Genomic DNA, 17394 nt, shown 5'->3' on the forward strand with positions numbered 1-17394 from the left:
CTGCATGTAAGGGCGGAAAGGAGGCTCACGCAGCATGACCCGATCTGGTAACCCGATCGAGCTCTAAGCCTTGCCAGCCGGATGGATTTCATCGAAGGCTGTGCTGCGCGACATCGTCACACGAAATCGCCACATGGTCTGGCTCTTCTCACAGCCTCGTGGAATGAATTGCCGGGTGGAAGGGCGGTAAGGTTACAGACTTTCATTTAGGACTGCATGACCACTCTTTTGTTCAGCTCTGGTCAGCAATCAGTTTCAGAGTCGAGAAGGTCAATTGACCGACCGGCCGGCAGGCAGGCTCGAGCGCTGACAGGACAGCCGTGAAGCGACACAATGCGGCCCGCAGGTTGGGTTACACGGCTCCGCTAAAACTTGCATGACTAGTTCGTCATCTGGCTTGCTGGACCGTGTCAAAAGGCATTGTCTCGCCCAAGCTTGATGCCGACAGCGTACAAGTCGAGCAACGCTACGTCGCTGCTTGCCGCTATGACGAGGAGTCACCCTGCTGACTGGGTCGAAGGGGGTGTCGATGGAAGCGTGGGTCGAACGAACCCGTCCTGACCGCCATTTGGCCGTCCGACCGGTCATCAAGAATCCCAATTTGCAATGAGAATTTTCCCACTTCTTTTTCCAACTCCTATCCCTCTTCTTGTCGCCGCCTACGACCATGCGGTTGTGCCAATTTCACACTGGGGATCGGCCGCGTACGTCATTTATTTTTGGCGTGAATTCCGGAAGAGCACTGCCCTGTTACACAAACTTGTCTCAGCACAGCGCTGCTCAGCGCAGTAAGAAATGTGCCGGCCATTGGATCGAGGATTGTGCTGTGTGCCTTGCAGATGCCGTTTGCGGTCCTTCGACTTTGTACCGCCCTGGAGCGGAGCTTGCCTTTCGCATCGCCCACTCGCCCTAGGCGAAACAATGGATGTCAGGGTCCCTGTCAGACGCCCTGAGCGCTGACGCCGCGGTTGGACCCCTCCGCTCCGAGATGCTACGCAGTACAGGTACAACAAGCACTTGCACCGCTCATGCCGCTTAGCTGACCTCAGAGTCCGGAGCGTCCAACCGATGGGCGGACTCTCGTTTCTTCGTTTCACCGTCTCGACGAGACTGTCCATCGGGTTTCCATAAGTAGGCGACGCTCTTCCTTGGCAAACGTCCACCATCGCACCCACATCCAACAACCTAGCAACGAAAGCAAGCCCACGGCCGAGCTGCTCGAGACGCTCCATCCATCGTACCTACGTCCAGCCCACTCCACTTCTGGCCGCCCAAGATGAAGCTCGCTGGAGCCACCACACTCGTCTCGTCGGGCCTGCTCGCGGCTTCGGCTGTGATGGCCGTTCCCGCTCCATCCATCTCGTCGCCCGTCCACATTCCCATCACCAAACGCAACCTCGTCAAGCGCTCCGGCGACGACCTGCTCAACTGGGCCTTTGAGCAGAAAGCCATGCTGCAGTCCAAGTACAATCTCCCCTCTACCTCGCAACCGCAACGTCGAGCCGGCGCAGCATCCCTCACCAACGTCCAATACGACTCGTCCTGGGTCGCTCCCATCTCTGGCGGAACGCCGTCGAAAGAGTACTACGTCGTCCTGGATACCGGGTCGGCCGATTTGTGGATCTCAGACCAGTACTACACTCCCTCCTCGAGTAGCTCGTTCCAGAACGACTCGTCGGCATTCAACATCCAGTATGGATCCGGCTCCGTTTCGGGCTACCTGGCAACGGATACGTTCAGTCTGGCAGGTACGACGGTGAACAACCTTCACTTTGCCGTTGCCGACCAAGTCTCCCAAGGGCTGACGAGTGCGGCGATGGAGGGCATTATGGGGATGGGTTTCCAGCGACTCGCCTCGTCCGGCGAACCACCGCTGTGGGTCGCTAGCAACCAGAACACCTTCTCGTTCTACCTCGAGCGAGCGAGTCTGACCTCGGCGGACCAGACCCAGGCCGGTGGTATTTTCACCCTCGGCGGCACCAACAGCAGCCTCTACCAGGGTGACATTAGCTACAACTCGCTCATTGAGGAGCTCTACTGGATGGTGCGTCTTGGCGCCATCGGGACCAAGGGCAGCAATGTCAACCTCGGTAGCCTCACCCGCGCCGCCATTGACACGGGTACAACGCTCGTCGGTGGTCCCGACTCGGTGGTCCAATCGCTCTACTCCCAGATCCCCAACTCTCGCTCCCAGGGCAACGGCTACTACTCCTTCCCGTGCTCCTCCTCGGTGGACGCAACGCTCACCTTCAACGGCATGCAGTACACCATCCCTGATTCAGACTTCATCGCGGGCACCCTCGACAACAGCGGTTCCCAGTGTCTAGGCGCCTTCTTCGGCCTCGGCTCGACCGTCCAGACCGACCTGCAGTGGATCGTTGGCGATGCATTCCTCAAGAACGTCTACTCGGTCTTTACGACCAACGGCAACAACGGCAATGCTGCCGTGGGCTTTGCCAGTTTGGCTAACGGCTTGAACTCGGGGACCAACTCGAAGAGTGTCGGCACCAGCAGCAACACGTCGTCGAGTCCCGCGGCTAGGTCGTTCGGCAGTGCAGGTGTCGGCGCTGTCGCCCTGGCTGTCGCCGTTTCTGCGCTGGCAGCGGTTCTTGCATGATCGGAGATGTCGAGGGGCGGATGAAGGGGCCGGATGTGTAGATAGCGAACGATGAGACCCAGGCCCTCTCCGAACCTTGTTGCTCTCAGAACAATTTCATTCAATCTTTTGGAACTGCATTCGATGCGTGACGAGACTTGCGGTGTGATGCATTGCGAAGACGTGTGTGACTGACAAGATTTGATTGGACGACATAGCTCGATGAGACGAGGCTGGGAGCGGCTCGTGGCATCACTTAGCGACGCCGTGGAGCGGTCTCTCGACGCGCAACCCGGTCCCACCAGCAACGCCCATATTCAACGCTGGGCTGCTTCCTCTCCTCCCCTTTCCCTCCCCACTCTTGACCCTCACAAGCCCCTTATCCGCAACGCTAAATCGTCTTCCATCCATCGGGGCCAGATTCGGGCTGCTGCCTCGCCTCCCTTTACCATCCTGGCTCTTGACCCTCGCGAGCGCATTTCCGCTGGTCGGCGAGGCCAAGCTGAATCGCCGCCCGTCGTGCTGTTGGGACAAACAGTGTTGCATCGCCGCCTTGTTCACTTCGCCCTTCCACACGCGTCTTCCCTTGGCCTCGTGCACCGCGGCGGTCGCGAGGAACTTGACGTCGATCGCAGTCGCGGGAGAGTGGTGCGAGTCGACGCTTCGCAAAGAGGAGGCGTCGAAGGAGCGGCGTGCCAGTCCCACCCTAGGCGCGGCGGAGGCGGATGGTCGACGTCCAGGTGCTGGTGTCAGCGGGTCCTCGCTATCCATGCTGACGGGGGAGACGACGAATGCCGGCGTGGCAGGCAAGTGCGTATCGATCGAGAGTTTCGGCTTTGATGGGTGCGAAGTGGGGAGCTTGATCGTGGGCAGTGGCTCGTGCTCGACAGTAAAAGGGTTGGAGAAGCATGGCTCCCACGGTGATGGGCCGAGGGAGAGCGCTCCCGGTGGCAACACCCGTGCTGCTTCGGGCACTTTCGCGCCAGGATGCAGCTCCAGCTCGTCCTTCTCCGACACGGCTTCGATCTGTGGCGTTGGAGAAATTGGAGATGCAACAGGGGAGGCCAGTAGGCTGTGTGCAGACTTGCTACTCTGCCGTGGCTGGATGCGGCGCTTGATGACGGTCGAATCGGGTCTGATGTTGGAGCGCTGTGCGTGCATGCGCTGCCAAACCTGCTGGTCGATGCCTGACGATGACGCCGGAACCCCATCCTTTATCGCTGTCGACTCCTTTTTCGACGCAGCGACATTGCCCATGACCCACAGCTTGCCCTTCTCCCTTTCGGCCACAGTCTCCCTCTCCCCCACAGGCCTTGCAGGCGGGGCCCTCGCCACCTCTCCCAACGTCTCCCTTATACTCTTCTCCCTCGTCTCCGTCGTCGGACTGTTCGGCGCGCTACTCACCAGCGTCCATCCTTCGCTCTTCAACCTCGCCTCTCCCATCGCGGCCGCCTCGGCTCTCCTCCTCCTCTCACTTCGTCTCCTTTTCTCCTCCTGTCTCGGCCCCAACCGGTTCGCCGGCACAATACACACATTGCCCGGCCCGCACACGAGCGAGTCCTTCCGCATCAGTCCACCCGAAAAGCTGTCATCGACGAGGACCACATCATATCCAAACACGCGGCTGAAAAAGAAGCTCGAGACGTTCGACAATTTGCGATGGAAGGAACGGAGGACCGAGTCGATGAAACGGGCGAGACGGAGGATGTGGCTGTCGACGAGGTTTTCGGCCTCACGGGAGGAGATGTTGCCCATCCTGACGGATTGTAGAGCGGTGGAAACAAGGTGTGTGTGTGGGTGGTAGGGAGGGTCGAGGACTGGTCCGTGAAGGCTGGTGTGTATGTCTACGCGGTCATGATGGAATGCTTTTGCGTCTTCGTCAAGGGGGGTCGTTAAGGGGTCGTAAGAAGAGGTCGTGGGTATCTATGGAGGGTCGAGAAGCGTGGACGTCGAGTGTGGTGGGAGGTGGTGGTCGTGGATGGTGAAGCTGACATGGGAAGGACAAGAAGAATCCCCCTCGCTTCCGGTCTGAAGCGGAGGAGGAGGGGGCCTGCATGACATTGGCAAGTTTGTCGCGTGGTGGAGACAGGGGCTCGAACCTCGCACCTCGCACCTGTCAAAATGAAAACTTAACCGAGACGTGAGGGGCTTTGTTTGCCTGGCGCTCGCGAGGCTTCGGTTGCATCATCGGCTTTCCTTTGCATGGAGATAACGCTTTCCACCGGTCCTCTCCCCTCCCTTGCGCCTCTTACGCATTCCAGTCCTCCCTCTTCGCTCTCTGATACTTCCACAGACTAGCACAACGAACAAGCTCCATCAGTCGTCGAACGAGGTGATGAGCCGCCCACATCCAAACAAAGATAAACCAAAAGGGAATTTCAATTCATAAGATTCAAACGGCGACACACAGGCAGCACGCTTCAACATCTCTTTTTGCTCCAAATTCTCGAATTTGGAGAAAATCGCCCCGCAGGTTCATGTGAGGAACCGCGAAAAATTTCGTTCTCCGCTCTGCGCTGCAGCGAAGCAGATCTTCCTTGCCGCATGCAGCCAAATTCTTGCTGCAGCGGAGGAGGACGATCCTTGCCCATGCGATGTCACCGAGCCCATGTGCGATACATCAAGTCTTCAATCAGTGCGATGTACGAACGAGTGTTAATGCTGTTCCATTGACAATTTCGTGAAGAGTGCAAACGCAGGTCCATATAGCAAAGTTACTAGGAAGGAGTGGTATCAGGTTGCTTCTCCGTAATCTCGCTCGCAAGGCGGTCCAAGTCGATCCCATCCCCCTTTTCCGCACTTTCCACCTGTCCCGACGTCCCCGCTGCTGGTCCCTGCTGCGTCTCCCTCCTGGCCCGCTCCACGCGCTCATCCACATCCCTCGCAAACGCCTCCAACAACCTCTCCTCCACCTCGCGCTTCTTCTTACTCCTCTCGCCCCCCTTCCAGATCGTCACTCCCGCAGCGATACCCGCTAAAAACGAACACGGCATGAACGTGCCCGTGCTCCAAGCGGGTCGATCGCGATAGTGCGTTGCGTAGCCCCACATGTAGCCGCACAACAGGCACTGGAAGAGCGAATTGAGGTCGTTGAACAGCGTGATGCTGAGCGCGGCGGTGATGCTGAAGGCGTGGTGGGTGAAGGTTTCGTGGGGACGATACCAGGATTGGGATTCGGCAAAGGCGGTTTGGAGCGTGTGCAGGTGTGTTGCTTGTTGAGGCGAGAGCACTGCGTCTGATGTGAGAACGACTTTCGGTTCCTCCTCCTCATCGGAGGAATCGTCGTCGGAAGTATTCCGTTTGCGGTGTGCCTTAGCAACGACCGAAGGAACGTCGTTCTTATCGGCCAACTTGGGCAGACCTTGCTTCTTGCGCAACCGCCACGTGAGATGTTGATAGTACGCAATCCATCCCATCCTCCACGTATCCCGCAGACGCCACGGGATCAACCCCACACCCGGGATGGTGAACAACCCGTTTTCGAATTGACTGAACACTTCGATCCAGAAGTCCTTGTTCTTGCCCCCGTCGACGGCGCCGATCAGGAACAGCACCAGCGCTGCACCACCAATCACGACGAGGAAGCCGTAGATGCCAGCAATCACACCGACAGGCGTCTTGAGGAACGCCCAGACGCCCTGCATCGCGCGAGCAAACTTTTGCTTCTTGGTGAGCAGCTCGTGGACGTAGGCGTCGAGGTGCAGGTCGTCCTGGTCTTGCTGTGTGCGGGTGGGGACGCGGCCAGATTCGAGTTGCAGCGTCGTCTCGGTGGATGTGGCGCCTGCATCGACTTCCTGGGAAGGCAGATCGATGACTGGCCTCCGATCGTACAATCCTGGAATGTTGGGGAAGATGAGCGAGTTGCCGATGTTGCTCAGATGCCCGGCTGCAGACACACCCGGATCGACCACGTCGAGCGTGTCGACGAGGTAGGCGCTCTCTTCGTCCATCGACGACGTCTCCGTGCTTGGCGAGGAGTCGGTGGATTCTTCCAATCTCTCAGGTGTGTCTTCGGGTCCACCCTGTCCTGGCACCATCCCGCCGTACTTTCGGATGAGCGCCATGAACGTGGTCTCCTTGGCCGTGCCCCTCTCCCTCTCCGCCTCCTTGAGCGGGTCGAGCGCGGCGATCCTCCTCATCCTCTCCATTCGCCTCTGCTTCTCGCGCTTCTCCACCTTGCGATGGTGTCTCTCTGCGACTCTCCTGACCACTCCATGTGCACATGGTCGGCCTTTATGATGTCTATGCGCGTCTAGCATCGAATCGTCGTCGTCGTCCTCTTTGCCCTTCTTCTTGGCACTACTTGCCTCGGCCTGTGCCGAGAGGCGGGTCAGATACGATCCCCGCTCGCTCGTCACGCTGCCCGGCATGGTCGGAATCGTGGGTACTGGATCTGCCGGTCGCAGCGAGGCAGCGTCGATGGGAGCGTGCCGCACCTCGGAGTTGAGAAACGCCTCTGCTTTGGCGAGCTTCGCGGCGTCGTCTGCGGCTCGTCTTCGCTCTTCCAGTCGCGCCTCGGGGACGGCGGTGAGTTCGATATCGGCTTGGTCTTTGGATGAATCGGAGGATGAGGATGCGGCGGAGGTCTGTCGGGGGCGAGTGGCGGGAGCACTTGGGGCGGAGACGGTAGCGCGCCGATGCTTGCGCAGTCGCATCGTGCGGTGGCGATGGTGCGCCATGACGCTGTAGAGCGGCTAGCCGTAAGACGGCTGCTTCTGGGGCTCTATGGACACGGAGGTGCTAGAAATGGGCAGCCTGACGGATGACGAAAGAACGAGATGATGGATGGTGATAGTTGTGAAGGTAACTCTGGTGCTCTTGTCGACCCAACGTGTGTGCCGTGTTTGTGGATCAAAGTCAAGCCAAGACATGTGTGTGCATGCAGCTCCTGCTCGAAATTCAGAGAGTCGAAAAATGAGAAAGGCGCGTGCGTAGGATCTGCAGCTGCAGCTTCTGTCAAAAATGCTTGACACAGCGGAGAGAGAGGGACCCTTAGACTCGGAACAGCGGGGCCGGTTAAGCGAATTCCATTCACCAACGATCCCGAATTCGCACTGGTCAAACAATGGGAATGATGAATGTTCCTTTTGCTCATGACAAAGGTCTGCGAGATAGCATTGCAGAGTCGCTGCCAATCACCGCTGCAGTGCACCCTTCCCCCGCCCCTGCATGACACTCAGTGTCGAGTGGAACCCGCCTTGCGAGGTCTCGAGAACCCTGTCCCCTCGGTCTTGCTCAGCGTCTGGGGCGCATCTCCATCAAAACCCGTGCCGGCAAACTTGTGCCTCTCCTGCGCCAACACCTCCTCGATCTCGCCCGTAACATATGCATGGGTAAAGTCCTCCCTGTCGGACGCCTCGAGCTTCTTAACCACGCGCATGCCCGAAAAGCCCTTGACGTGGTTGAGAATGATGAGCACGTTGCTCGAGTAGATCATGCGCGCCTTGACGCCGCTCGATGCGGGGCAGCAGTAGAGCATCGCAACGACGCTCTCGCCCGACGTCTGCATCGAAGCCTTATCCAGACGGTAGAAGGCGATGCGTGGGTCGTTGGCGCTGAGCGCAGAGGGCAGATCGGCAGGCGGCACGAAGCGAGGCGGCGATTCCAGCTCAACCGTCTCGCTGCGCAGGTCGATGGACAGGACGACCAGGTTCCACTCGGAAGTGCCAGAGGCAGTGGAAGCAAGCGCCTTGATGGCATCTTGCACGCCATCATCCCACTTAAATCCCACAGCGGGGCCACCAGCACCGCTGCCTGCGCTGCTGCCGTTGGTCCCCGCTCGCTCGGTCGCCTGCAGCTTTCGCAACGAGGCGAGCTCCTCCTCCCGCTGAGTGAGGCCGGTCGCCGAGGGACCCGAACCGGATCCGATCGAGATGGAGCTCTTTTCCTGCGGCCTTTCGGGTGCTTCCTCCTTGAGACTCGCCTGGTCAAGCGATGTCGGCAACGTGGGCTGTGACAAGGGCGCTTTGCTCTCGGTCGATGGTGAGGAAGGCTCCTGGGGCGCTTTGCTCTGAGCAAAGTCCTGCTCCGCTTCCGTGACCTTGCACTCGGGCTCGTCGGCATCAATTGCAGATGCGACGTTGGCAGCTGCAGTCAGAGTCGATCCAGATGGTACTGTGGGCTGCGACAGGCTGTCTGTCTGGCCTGCAGCGACTTTTGGCGTGCTGGGCTCTTCTGGCGCCTTCTCCTCGGCAGCGAATTGCTTGGCATTGTCGTCCCTGGTAGCGGATGGTGTCGACTCGGTGGCAGTCACAGGAACTGCTGGCTCCGCAGGTTCCTGATCCGCGACCGGCGGTGTGGGGCTCTTGAACGCCGAGGTGAACTCGTGCGAGTTGTATCGTTTCGGTGTAGGCGCCTGCGTGACCTTGGGCAGCTCGGCTTCCGGCACCGGCTGAGGACGTTCGACGGCGGGCGAGGCACCTGCCGATCCGCCCGCGCTGCTGACGCCAGACACCGCAGAGGTAGCTTCCAGATTGGATGGCTCATCCTCGGTCGATCGGAGATTGTTGGTCCTGCCAGCCGAGCCAAAGTTCCTTCTCGCCCCACCTGAGCCGGTTCCGGCTGCCTCGGATGCAGCGACGCCCGCGGTCTTGAGCTGTGGGTTCTGGTAATCATGCTTTCGACTGTTGCGCAGCTTGGTAGGCCACAAGAAATCCGAAGGCGAAGCACCAAAGATGGTTTCCAAGAATCTGCGCTCCGTCAAGCCCGCCATGAGGGAAGAGCGGGTGATGGCATACTGCATCTTCTCCTTGATCTTGGCTCCGTCCGGCTGGTACGAGCAGCAGAGCCACTCCCATTCACCCGAGGCGGATTGACTGTCGAGGCGGTACAACGCATAGCCACTGCGCTGCGGGTCATTGGCAAAGAGCTTGGCGAGGACGGGCGCAAAATCTTCCTTGTCGCTCACATCTGGGCCGGAAGGCGGTGCGGACTGGACGAGCTTGAGGAAGCCGCCGTCATTCTGGACGAGAATGGCTCGTGTCGAAGCGTCGGCCTCTTTGAATGCCTTGGCCAAGTCGTCTGAGATGGGGATGTTGGACATGTTGGCGGGCGGAGATGGAGATGAGGATGAGGGTGTATGCGGATGCTTCACGTCGATGACGGACGTTGATGCTGGTGCTTGAGGAGACTGCAGCATTCGATTCGTTTGGTCAAGCTCCTGCAGCTGCTCTTTGTGGCCAGCGAGCTCCTTCGTGAGCCGTGATTCAGGCACAGCCGCCTGTGTGGAGTTGAACTTGGCTCGTGCAGTCTCCGGGCGATTTTGGACTTGACGGACTAGTAGATGCCGATCTCACAATCTTACACTCGAAATTCGTCTTACCGGCGAGTCCGGTCAAGTGCGCGCTTGCCGGCTACTCACTTGCCCAAGCAGGCCGAATCTGTCCATTGCGGGGTGTGGCCAAGCGGCAACTTTTCGCTTGTCTCGTGCTCTGTGCCACACTGCCTTGTGTTGTCCCGTTCTTCTTGCACCCTTGCTTCTCGTCCTTCCTCTTCATCTATCTCTCACCTCTCTCCCTCACCGCTAGACCTCTGACATCCCCATTGACGATCAAAATGCCCAAGGACGCAGCTCCCGAAGTCATGCCCGAGCTGGGCGCCCAGCGACTCTTCTCGCTTGACGGCAAGATCGCCCTCGTCACCGGTGGTGGTACCGGCATTGGCAAGATGATCGCCGCCACCTACATTCGCAACGGTGCCAAGGTCTACATCGCCAGTCGAAAGCTCGCCGACCTCGAAAAGGTTGCGGCGCAGCTGAGCAAGCTCGCCCCGAGCGATCCCGAGGGCAAGAAGAAGCTCTGCGTTGCGCTCCAGGCTGATGTCGGCAGCAAGGCTGGATGTGACGCTCTCGCTGAGCAGGTCAAGAAGGCCGAGTCCAGGTTGGATATCCTGGTCAACAACTCGGGTCTCACCTGGGGCGCTCCCATGGTCGACTTCCCCGAGCAGAAGGGTTGGGACAAGGTGTTTGACTTGAACGTCAAGAGCCAGTTCTACCTCACTGTTGCGCTGCTGCCCATCTTGGAGAAGGGAAAGAGCAACACGGACCACGGTACCGTGCTCAACATTGCTTCCACCGCCGCCATCGTTCCTCTCGCTGAGGGCGGTCTCTCTGCCCCCGGTAACGGCACCTACTCTTGTAAGTCTTAACCTCCTGCGTTTTGAGTCGCATACACACATACTAACGAACATGATTGCATATCTGATTTCGATCGACAGACCAACCATCCAAGGCGGCTTCGCTGCACCTCACCAAGGTGCTCGCCAACTCGCTCGCCGAAAAGTTTATCATGGTCAACGCCATTTGCCCCGGTGTCTTCCCTTCGCGCATGACCGCCTATGGTCTCGAGGAGAACCGCGATCTGCTCGAGGGCATCCAACCTACGGGCCGTGTCGGTACGCCAGAGGACATCGGCGGTGTCGCCATGTTCTTTGCCTCGCGCGCCGGCGCTCACTGCACCGGTACCGGTATTGTTGTTGACGGTGGCCAGAGCATCCAGTTCCAGCCTCGTCTGTGAGATGTCTTCCGTTGGTTTGCAATGGAAAGAGTGACTTTGGAGACCTGTTCCTGTCTGTGGCGCGAGAGTGTGGAGATACGCCTTTCCACGACCCAGCAATGACAGATGCATGATGAGATAGTTGAGAGATGCCGTACAAGTACAATTGGTTGAAGCAGAGAAGCCGAGCTATTCCTGAACGTAACGCCGGCGCATTGTCCTGTACTTCTTGAGTGAATACAGCGTTTCCGTTTCTTTTGCGGCAGGCGATACGAACCACGCAAGGAAGCAATGCTCATCAGTCACCATCACTTGTATCGATGTACTGAGCCGTGGCCGCGACACTTACCCTTCTTGACAAACTCAGCCAGATCCAGTTTCGCCTTGATCTCCTTTTCGTCTGTGAGGTGAGCGTTTCGCGCAAACATCCCTCGCAACTTGCCGAGGAAGTTGTACTTCGGATCCGGGTAGTCTCGTCCAAGACGATGGAGCTGTGAAGGCAAGAAGCGAGTGCAGAGTCATGCGGGTTAGCTCAAAGTGATGTCATGTGGCTGTGGCGTTTTAATGGGCGGATAGAGAAGGGCAGCAAGCGTGCGGTGGTGAGAGGCACAGCGGTCTCGATGGGATACTTGCCTCCTTGTACAACCCGATGGCTCTCGCCCGCATGGGATGGCCGAGTGGCGGCATGGTGACAGCCCTCCTTATTAGTGCGCCGTCCTGGCGAACGTCTTGAAGCGGTCCTGCTTTGCCGTTGACCGTGCGTTTGAGGTGATGGCTGATGTGGTGGCAAGTGAACCGGCAACACCTTTCGACAAGGGTCTTTCATGCTCCACACGTCTGAATCACAATTCCGTCAGCCGAACAAGTCACCGCTCAAAAAAGCGCGACCAAAAAGAGGGTCCAGAAATTCACTAGCCTTCCATCTTCTCATCCTCATCCTCACTTCTTGTGTCAAGCAACGACTCGAACGATGGACCGCTTCCAGCAACCCTCCGAGCTGGACGAGGCGACCAAAGCCCAAACGGCAGACGCGCTCGTCAAGTCGCGTCAGTTCCTTACCACCCGTCTGCTGCCGGACCTGGAACGGGCAAATCGTGACCACCAGAGTCTGGTCGCGCAGATCGACGAGTACAGGAAGCTGCGCGAGACGCTACGGTCCCTAGACACCGATGAAGGGCGGATGAAGAACGAGAGCGTAGTGGACAAGGGAGCGACGCTGTTGGCGGATGTGGGTGGTGGAGTAGCCGTTCCGACTCAACTGTAAGTCCATACTGCCACTAGTCAGCGAAAGGTTTAGATGCGGGACACTCGCGCTGACGAACGTTGCCTTCGATCGACCGCACAGGCTGCAAGACGAGAAACCGATCATCTCGCTAGGTCTCGCCAACTTCTACGCACAACTCACAAACAGGGAGGCGAGAGCCTTTATCAACAAGAAGCTCACCCTGCTCGAGGCGAAACGAGATCGAGCGATCGACAAGCTCGCCCAGATCGAAGCGCACATTCATCTCACGTCTGCTTCCATCACGCAGCTCGACAATTTGCATCGCGGCGGGTCCATCATCGACGATGTATAGACCGCCTCTTCAAGCCACGCACCCATCTGTATTTGTACCGTCATTGCATCATTTCATATAAGCATAGTACCTGACAGCGTACGAAAGTGAGGCAGAAATCATTCCGAATCATAACCAATCGATCTATATCCATGTCAGGAGCGTCAGTCGATGGCTCTAAACGTCGCGCTTGACGGAGCCGCCGAGCATCCTAGCGAAGAGGGACCTCTTCTTGGCGGGCACCTGTTGCTGAACAAACTGCACGTCGTGCTTCTTGTACAGCGTGGCCGAGTCGAGCACCTCGCCGTTGGTTGAGTGGATCATATCGACCTTGAGGTTGTTCTTGTCCTTGAACGTCAACCTGGCATAACCGTTGTGAAGGTCGTCGACAAAGTCGTTGTAGGCGGGGCGCTGTCCTGCGAGGGAGAGACCCTCGATGTTGCCGGCTGCACCGGCGATGATGTGCCAGGGCGCCTTGGGGTTGTTCAGACCGGCACTGTCGATGTTGTTACGGTAGGTCGGCTTCTGACGTTGGAGGTTGTGCACGTGACCGGCAACAAAGAGATCCACACCGTACTGGTAGAAGATGTCTTCAAAGGCAGTCTGGCATTCGGAGCAGACGTTGTCCGACTCTCCAGTGCTGTACCACGGTCGGTGACCCAAAGCAATCACCCAGGGAGTCACGGTGCGGTCGACGGAAGCAAGATCGGTCTTGATGAAGTCCAACTGCTGGTTCATGCGGCCGTATGGACCCGCGCCCAGGTTGGCCGTATCGGGAGCCGAAGGGAAATCAGTCTCAGTGTCGAGCGAGATGAAGTGCACCATGCCGACGTCGTAGCTGTACCAGAACGGCGGCAGGGCAAGCGACTGCGCCTTGGTTGCGTTGGCCTTGGCGGCGTTGTTGCGAGACTGCGAAGCAAACGTCGTCGGCATGTTGGGGCCAAAGCGCTGCGAGTAGTCGGTGAAGTTGTACTGGCCTTCGGGGCAGGTGCCGTCTCGATAGCCAATCTCGTAGCAGGCCGCCTCGTGATTGCCGGGCGAAGCCATGTACGGCTTTACAGACGAGACATAGCTCAGCTGGTTGAAGAAAAGCTCAGTGATGGCAGCATATGCGTTCTTGCCATCGAGCAGGTTCTGGGGACGGAGGTACCAGTCGTCGGCGTACGCAAAGTCGCCTGGGTGCACGACAAAGTCGTACTGATCCTTGCTCTGCACGAGCTGGTCGATGGTAGAGTGCGTAAGACTGGGAGGGATGTTAGGGATGTCACGCTTCGTCGTGGTCGTGTAGCCGTCGAGACCATAGACACCCATATCGATGACAGCGTTGACGACAAGCTGCGACGTGTCGCCGGGCTTGGCGGCACTCTTGAACGAGAGAGTGGTCGAGTTGGTCGAGTCAATCTTGTAGTAGTAGGTGGTCTTGGGGTTGAGGTTGGGGAGGACGACATTCTGGAACCAGGTTCGCGAGGTCGGGTAGGTGGTGGAGGAGGAAGAGCAGGCACGCTTGGTGAGCTTCTTAGGGTCCGTACCGTAGGCGACGCATGGCTTGTCGATCTTTTGATAGGTGTTCCAGGCGACGGAGACGGCGTTGAGCGACTTGTAGGAGAGACGAGTCTGGGTGGGGGTGGTCTTGTCGGCGGGGATGGGAGGGTATTCGTACGCCGAAGTGGAAGTGGCGGCGGCGATGAGCGCCAGCACGCTTGCGACGGTGAGACTCTTCATTTTGAGTGAGGTTGTGTGAGGAATGCTGGACCTGACGGGAATGACGAGCACGAGCTATCTTCGTTTATATAGCTCTGAGGCTCGGATGGCAAGGGTGAGCAAAGCTCCTCGGCGCCACACATCAGACAGACTTCGAGCGAAGGACCGAGGAGGACGACTGCAATGTGACCGTCTCAGGGGCATTCTGACTGGTCTGCCGGGGGCGGCTGGGAAACGTCGGACAGGCGGAGACCTCATGCGGCGGCAAGAGTTTACGCCGGTCCGCAACACATCAGGCCATCTCGTTAAGCGATGCCGCGGTTGGAAGTCCGAACGAGATCTGGACACGACCGCTCGCATAGATGCTCGCATGAACAATTCTTCAGCCCTTCAGGAGCCCAGAACATGTAGCAGGAGCGAAGGCGTCGGGGCAATTGTCGGAGTGAAAGCACGTACGCCGTTGCAGAGCTCACTTAAGCGAAGGTTTGAGGGTTTGCCGTAGGAGAGGCAATACGAAGCACGTTGGCGGCATCTCGTCGGCTAGGGAAGCGATACGGTCAAGAAAGGTCTCAGGAACGTTGCCACCATACAAACACGGAAACTACTGGCCGACTCAGGGGCAAGTGAGAGCCTCTCCTGAACGTTACTTTCACGACCGAACAAATCTGCAACGTCGAGCAGGGTCACTGAACACGTTTTCTCGCTTAAATTGACAGCCCACCCACGGTTTCTCAAGAGCGACGAGATTGAGATTCAAGAAGGCCCAGGCGTGAACTTTCTTTCGGACGGTGGTTCCGGCCCTAGTTTTCGCTCAACGTGGACATCAATGTCCCGGACATCCGCTTGAAGAGGGTTGACCGAACGGGGCAACAAGCCAGACTGAGAGTGGCCGCCATGATGTCAAAGCATGAACTGTCAAAAAGAAGGTTTGGATACGAATCAGCGTTCTCATGCGGCGCTTCACGTCAAAACCCGAAATTCTGGCAGCACGTTTTTGATTTTGTCAGATCGGGAGATGGCCAAATCGGGGCTTGTCGACGTTCGATCGACTCGATCTAGAAGAAAGGGTCGTCCACGCCTCGCCGGTCCCTGTAGCTTAAAATTTCCCGGAATTTGAATTTGGTTGCGCGACAGAGACTCGCCTGCAGCCACTCAGAGAGCAAGCGGGCTGAAGTTCCCCGCACTGCCCTCGCACAACCACCAACACGGGCCAATCACAGCCGGCCGAGCTGAGACTAAAAAAGCGAAGCTCTTAATCTCTTACGCTCAACGGCGTTCCTCTAAGCTGATTTGCGAGCATGATGTGAATCTTCGAGAAAAGCTGAGCTTGGCTTGAGCCCCTCAAGGCAAGCTCAAGGGCGAGAGGATAAGGGAGAGCAAGTCAATCATCGACAAGTGTGGTCTATGCTCCTAAAAACCTTATCGCGTGCTCTGGGATTTCCAGGAACAAGCGAGTGGCGAAGCGCACCGAATCCTGTCCCGCCGTGGTGAGCCAAAGTAGTGGACCCTGGACAAGGGCTTCTTCAAGGTACCATTACTTCCCATCATCTCGACGACGTCTTTCGCCATCCGTTCACTTCCGTCGTCCACCTCGCTGCTTCACATCTCAGCTTCCACTCTTCCGATTTAAATACCCCTGACACCGTCTTCCGACTACGTACCAGCAAAAATCACTCTTCAAAAGCAAAGCATCTTCGCTCTTAGTGAGAGCCCATTTCCTCATGCTCTGAAAGCACTGTGGACTCAACCGCAACACGGCCTTTTCTGAAGTCATTCCACCCAATAGGGCTTCCACAATGACTGCTGTCGCCTCGGCATCTCTTCCAGCACTGGGTGCAACGCTTGCTCCGTCCTCGTCGACGCCTGCCATCGCGCGCGAGGAGCCCGCAAGTACCAGAGGCGCCACTCGGCCGCCTTCTCGTCCTCAGCTTCGTCTGCCGCAACAGCCTGAAAGCGATACACATCGACATCCACTCAAGCGCAAATGGAAAAGCTTTGTCAACTTCTTCGCACTTCCCATCCGTACTTACTACCTCGAGCCACCGGGGCTAGCCTACCGCAACGAGCTGCGAGCCAGGCGTAGCCCTGCATGGGACGACAACGATGATCGTCCGTCCTTTTGGCCTTGCCCTGCGTACACGGATCAGGTCGGAGACGACGAGATGGTGCTCTTCAAAGCGCAGGAAGAAGCCGAGGCGCTCGCTGCTTTGCAACGGGGTCAACAGGCTGCAACCGCTGGTGCTGACACAGTGCACATCAGTACGGACGGACAAATGCTTTCGTCCGAAGACTCGGAGTTCCGAGATGTTCCCACGGACGACGACGACGACGACGACGAGGAGCAATATCACCAGAGCGCTGGCCGCCCTGTTTGGTCAAGCAGGTGGCCACCGACGCCGCCCGAGGCTTCTTCCGTGTCTGCCTTCCAGCCAATCGCAGCAGGCCCTTCTCCTCGATACGAGATTTCGGATCCTCTTTCCATCTCCCCTCAAGCACCAGCATCAGCCTCGGCTGCTCAGCCAATCTCCGCTTCGCAACGCCCGCAGGTACACATCCGCACACGCACAACCAGCAATCTCGCATCGACCGATCAGCCCCTCTTCAACAACGGGATCACCATGTCTCGGCACCTCTCCACGCCTCTTTCGCCCACCGTCGTCTCTTCATCGCCCCCGACTCCCGCCCTCTCGTCGAGCCTGTTCCTGCGCCGCAACCGAGCGCAGACCAACGCTGCTCGACCCACGCTCACAGGCCGCAACATCTCCGAACCACTTAGCTGGACACTGGTACGCTCGCAGTACTCCTACCCGAAACGCGGTCTCACGTCGGAACAGCTCAAGTTCCTCAGCTCGGTCGAATCACTGGGCAGGTTTGGCATTGCAGCTACCTCACCCGATGTCGCGCCATCACCTGCTTACGAGTCGGCGCCGAGAGGTGGGGCCAACGACTACGGCTTCCCGCTCACACCAGGCAGCAGCAGTCAGCAGCCATAAGCACTCCCAACAGGGGCTCATCGCTCTCTTCTTAAGGCTCGGTAGATCCGACCCTC

At 58.2% G+C, this 17394-nt stretch overlaps 9 protein-coding genes across 9 annotated transcripts; 4 read left to right on the plus strand and 5 right to left on the minus strand.

Annotated features, from left to right (window-relative positions):
• Positions 1–1276: 1276 nt before the first annotated feature.
• PSEUBRA_006083 (Aspartic peptidase) lies at positions 1277–2617 on the plus strand (the record flags this gene model as incomplete). The annotated part of the gene is made up of 1 exon (XM_016439447.1): positions 1277–2617. One exon carries the CDS (start codon positions 1277–1279, stop codon positions 2615–2617), a length of 1341 nt encoding a protein of 446 aa, XP_016289775.1.
• Positions 2618–2848: 231 nt separating this feature from the next.
• On the minus strand, positions 2849–4351 carry PSEUBRA_006084 (uncharacterized protein; the record flags this gene model as incomplete). Its single annotated transcript, XM_059465687.1, has 1 exon — positions 2849–4351. One exon carries the CDS (start codon positions 4349–4351, stop codon positions 2849–2851), a length of 1503 nt encoding a protein of 500 aa, XP_059321723.1.
• Positions 4352–5313: 962 nt separating this feature from the next.
• Positions 5314–7251, minus strand: PSEUBRA_006085 (Protein of unknown function DUF2985; the record flags this gene model as incomplete). The annotated part of the gene is made up of 1 exon (XM_016439475.1): positions 5314–7251. The coding sequence occupies one exon, from the start codon at positions 7249–7251 to the stop codon at positions 5314–5316; it is 1938 nt and encodes a 645-aa protein (XP_016289776.1).
• Positions 7252–7772: 521 nt separating this feature from the next.
• On the minus strand, positions 7773–9638 carry PSEUBRA_006086 (Actin-binding, cofilin/tropomyosin type; the record flags this gene model as incomplete). Its single annotated transcript, XM_016439468.1, has 1 exon — positions 7773–9638. One exon carries the CDS (start codon positions 9636–9638, stop codon positions 7773–7775), a length of 1866 nt encoding a protein of 621 aa, XP_016289777.1.
• Positions 9639–10150: 512 nt separating this feature from the next.
• PSEUBRA_006087 (Short-chain dehydrogenase/reductase SDR) lies at positions 10151–11109 on the plus strand (the record flags this gene model as incomplete). The annotated part of the gene is made up of 2 exons (XM_016439453.1): positions 10151–10730; positions 10811–11109. 2 exons carry the CDS (start codon positions 10151–10153, stop codon positions 11107–11109), a joined length of 879 nt encoding a protein of 292 aa, XP_016289778.1.
• A 168-nt stretch (positions 11110–11277) lies between these two features.
• On the minus strand, positions 11278–11775 carry PSEUBRA_006088 (Complex 1 LYR protein; the record flags this gene model as incomplete). The annotated part of the gene is made up of 3 exons (XM_059465688.1): positions 11278–11342; positions 11438–11579; positions 11722–11775. The coding sequence occupies 3 exons, from the start codon at positions 11773–11775 to the stop codon at positions 11278–11280; spliced, it is 261 nt and encodes an 86-aa protein (XP_059321724.1).
• Positions 11776–12058: 283 nt separating this feature from the next.
• On the plus strand, positions 12059–12665 carry PSEUBRA_006089 (Prefoldin alpha-like protein; the record flags this gene model as incomplete). Its single annotated transcript, XM_016439449.1, has 2 exons — positions 12059–12348; positions 12434–12665. The coding sequence occupies 2 exons, from the start codon at positions 12059–12061 to the stop codon at positions 12663–12665; spliced, it is 522 nt and encodes a 173-aa protein (XP_016289779.1).
• Positions 12666–12821: 156 nt separating this feature from the next.
• PSEUBRA_006090 (Phosphoesterase domain protein) lies at positions 12822–14366 on the minus strand (the record flags this gene model as incomplete). The annotated part of the gene is made up of 1 exon (XM_016439472.1): positions 12822–14366. One exon carries the CDS (start codon positions 14364–14366, stop codon positions 12822–12824), a length of 1545 nt encoding a protein of 514 aa, XP_016289780.1.
• A 1775-nt stretch (positions 14367–16141) lies between these two features.
• PSEUBRA_006091 (uncharacterized protein) lies at positions 16142–17338 on the plus strand (the record flags this gene model as incomplete). The annotated part of the gene is made up of 1 exon (XM_016439465.2): positions 16142–17338. The coding sequence occupies one exon, from the start codon at positions 16142–16144 to the stop codon at positions 17336–17338; it is 1197 nt and encodes a 398-aa protein (XP_016289781.2).
• Positions 17339–17394: the final 56 nt, after the last annotated feature.

Source organism: Kalmanozyma brasiliensis, assembly GCF_000497045.1.
Source record: "Kalmanozyma brasiliensis GHG001 unplaced genomic scaffold PSEUBRA_SCAF8, whole genome shotgun sequence".
In the NCBI taxonomy this organism is placed as follows: domain Eukaryota; kingdom Fungi; phylum Basidiomycota; class Ustilaginomycetes; order Ustilaginales; genus Kalmanozyma; species Kalmanozyma brasiliensis.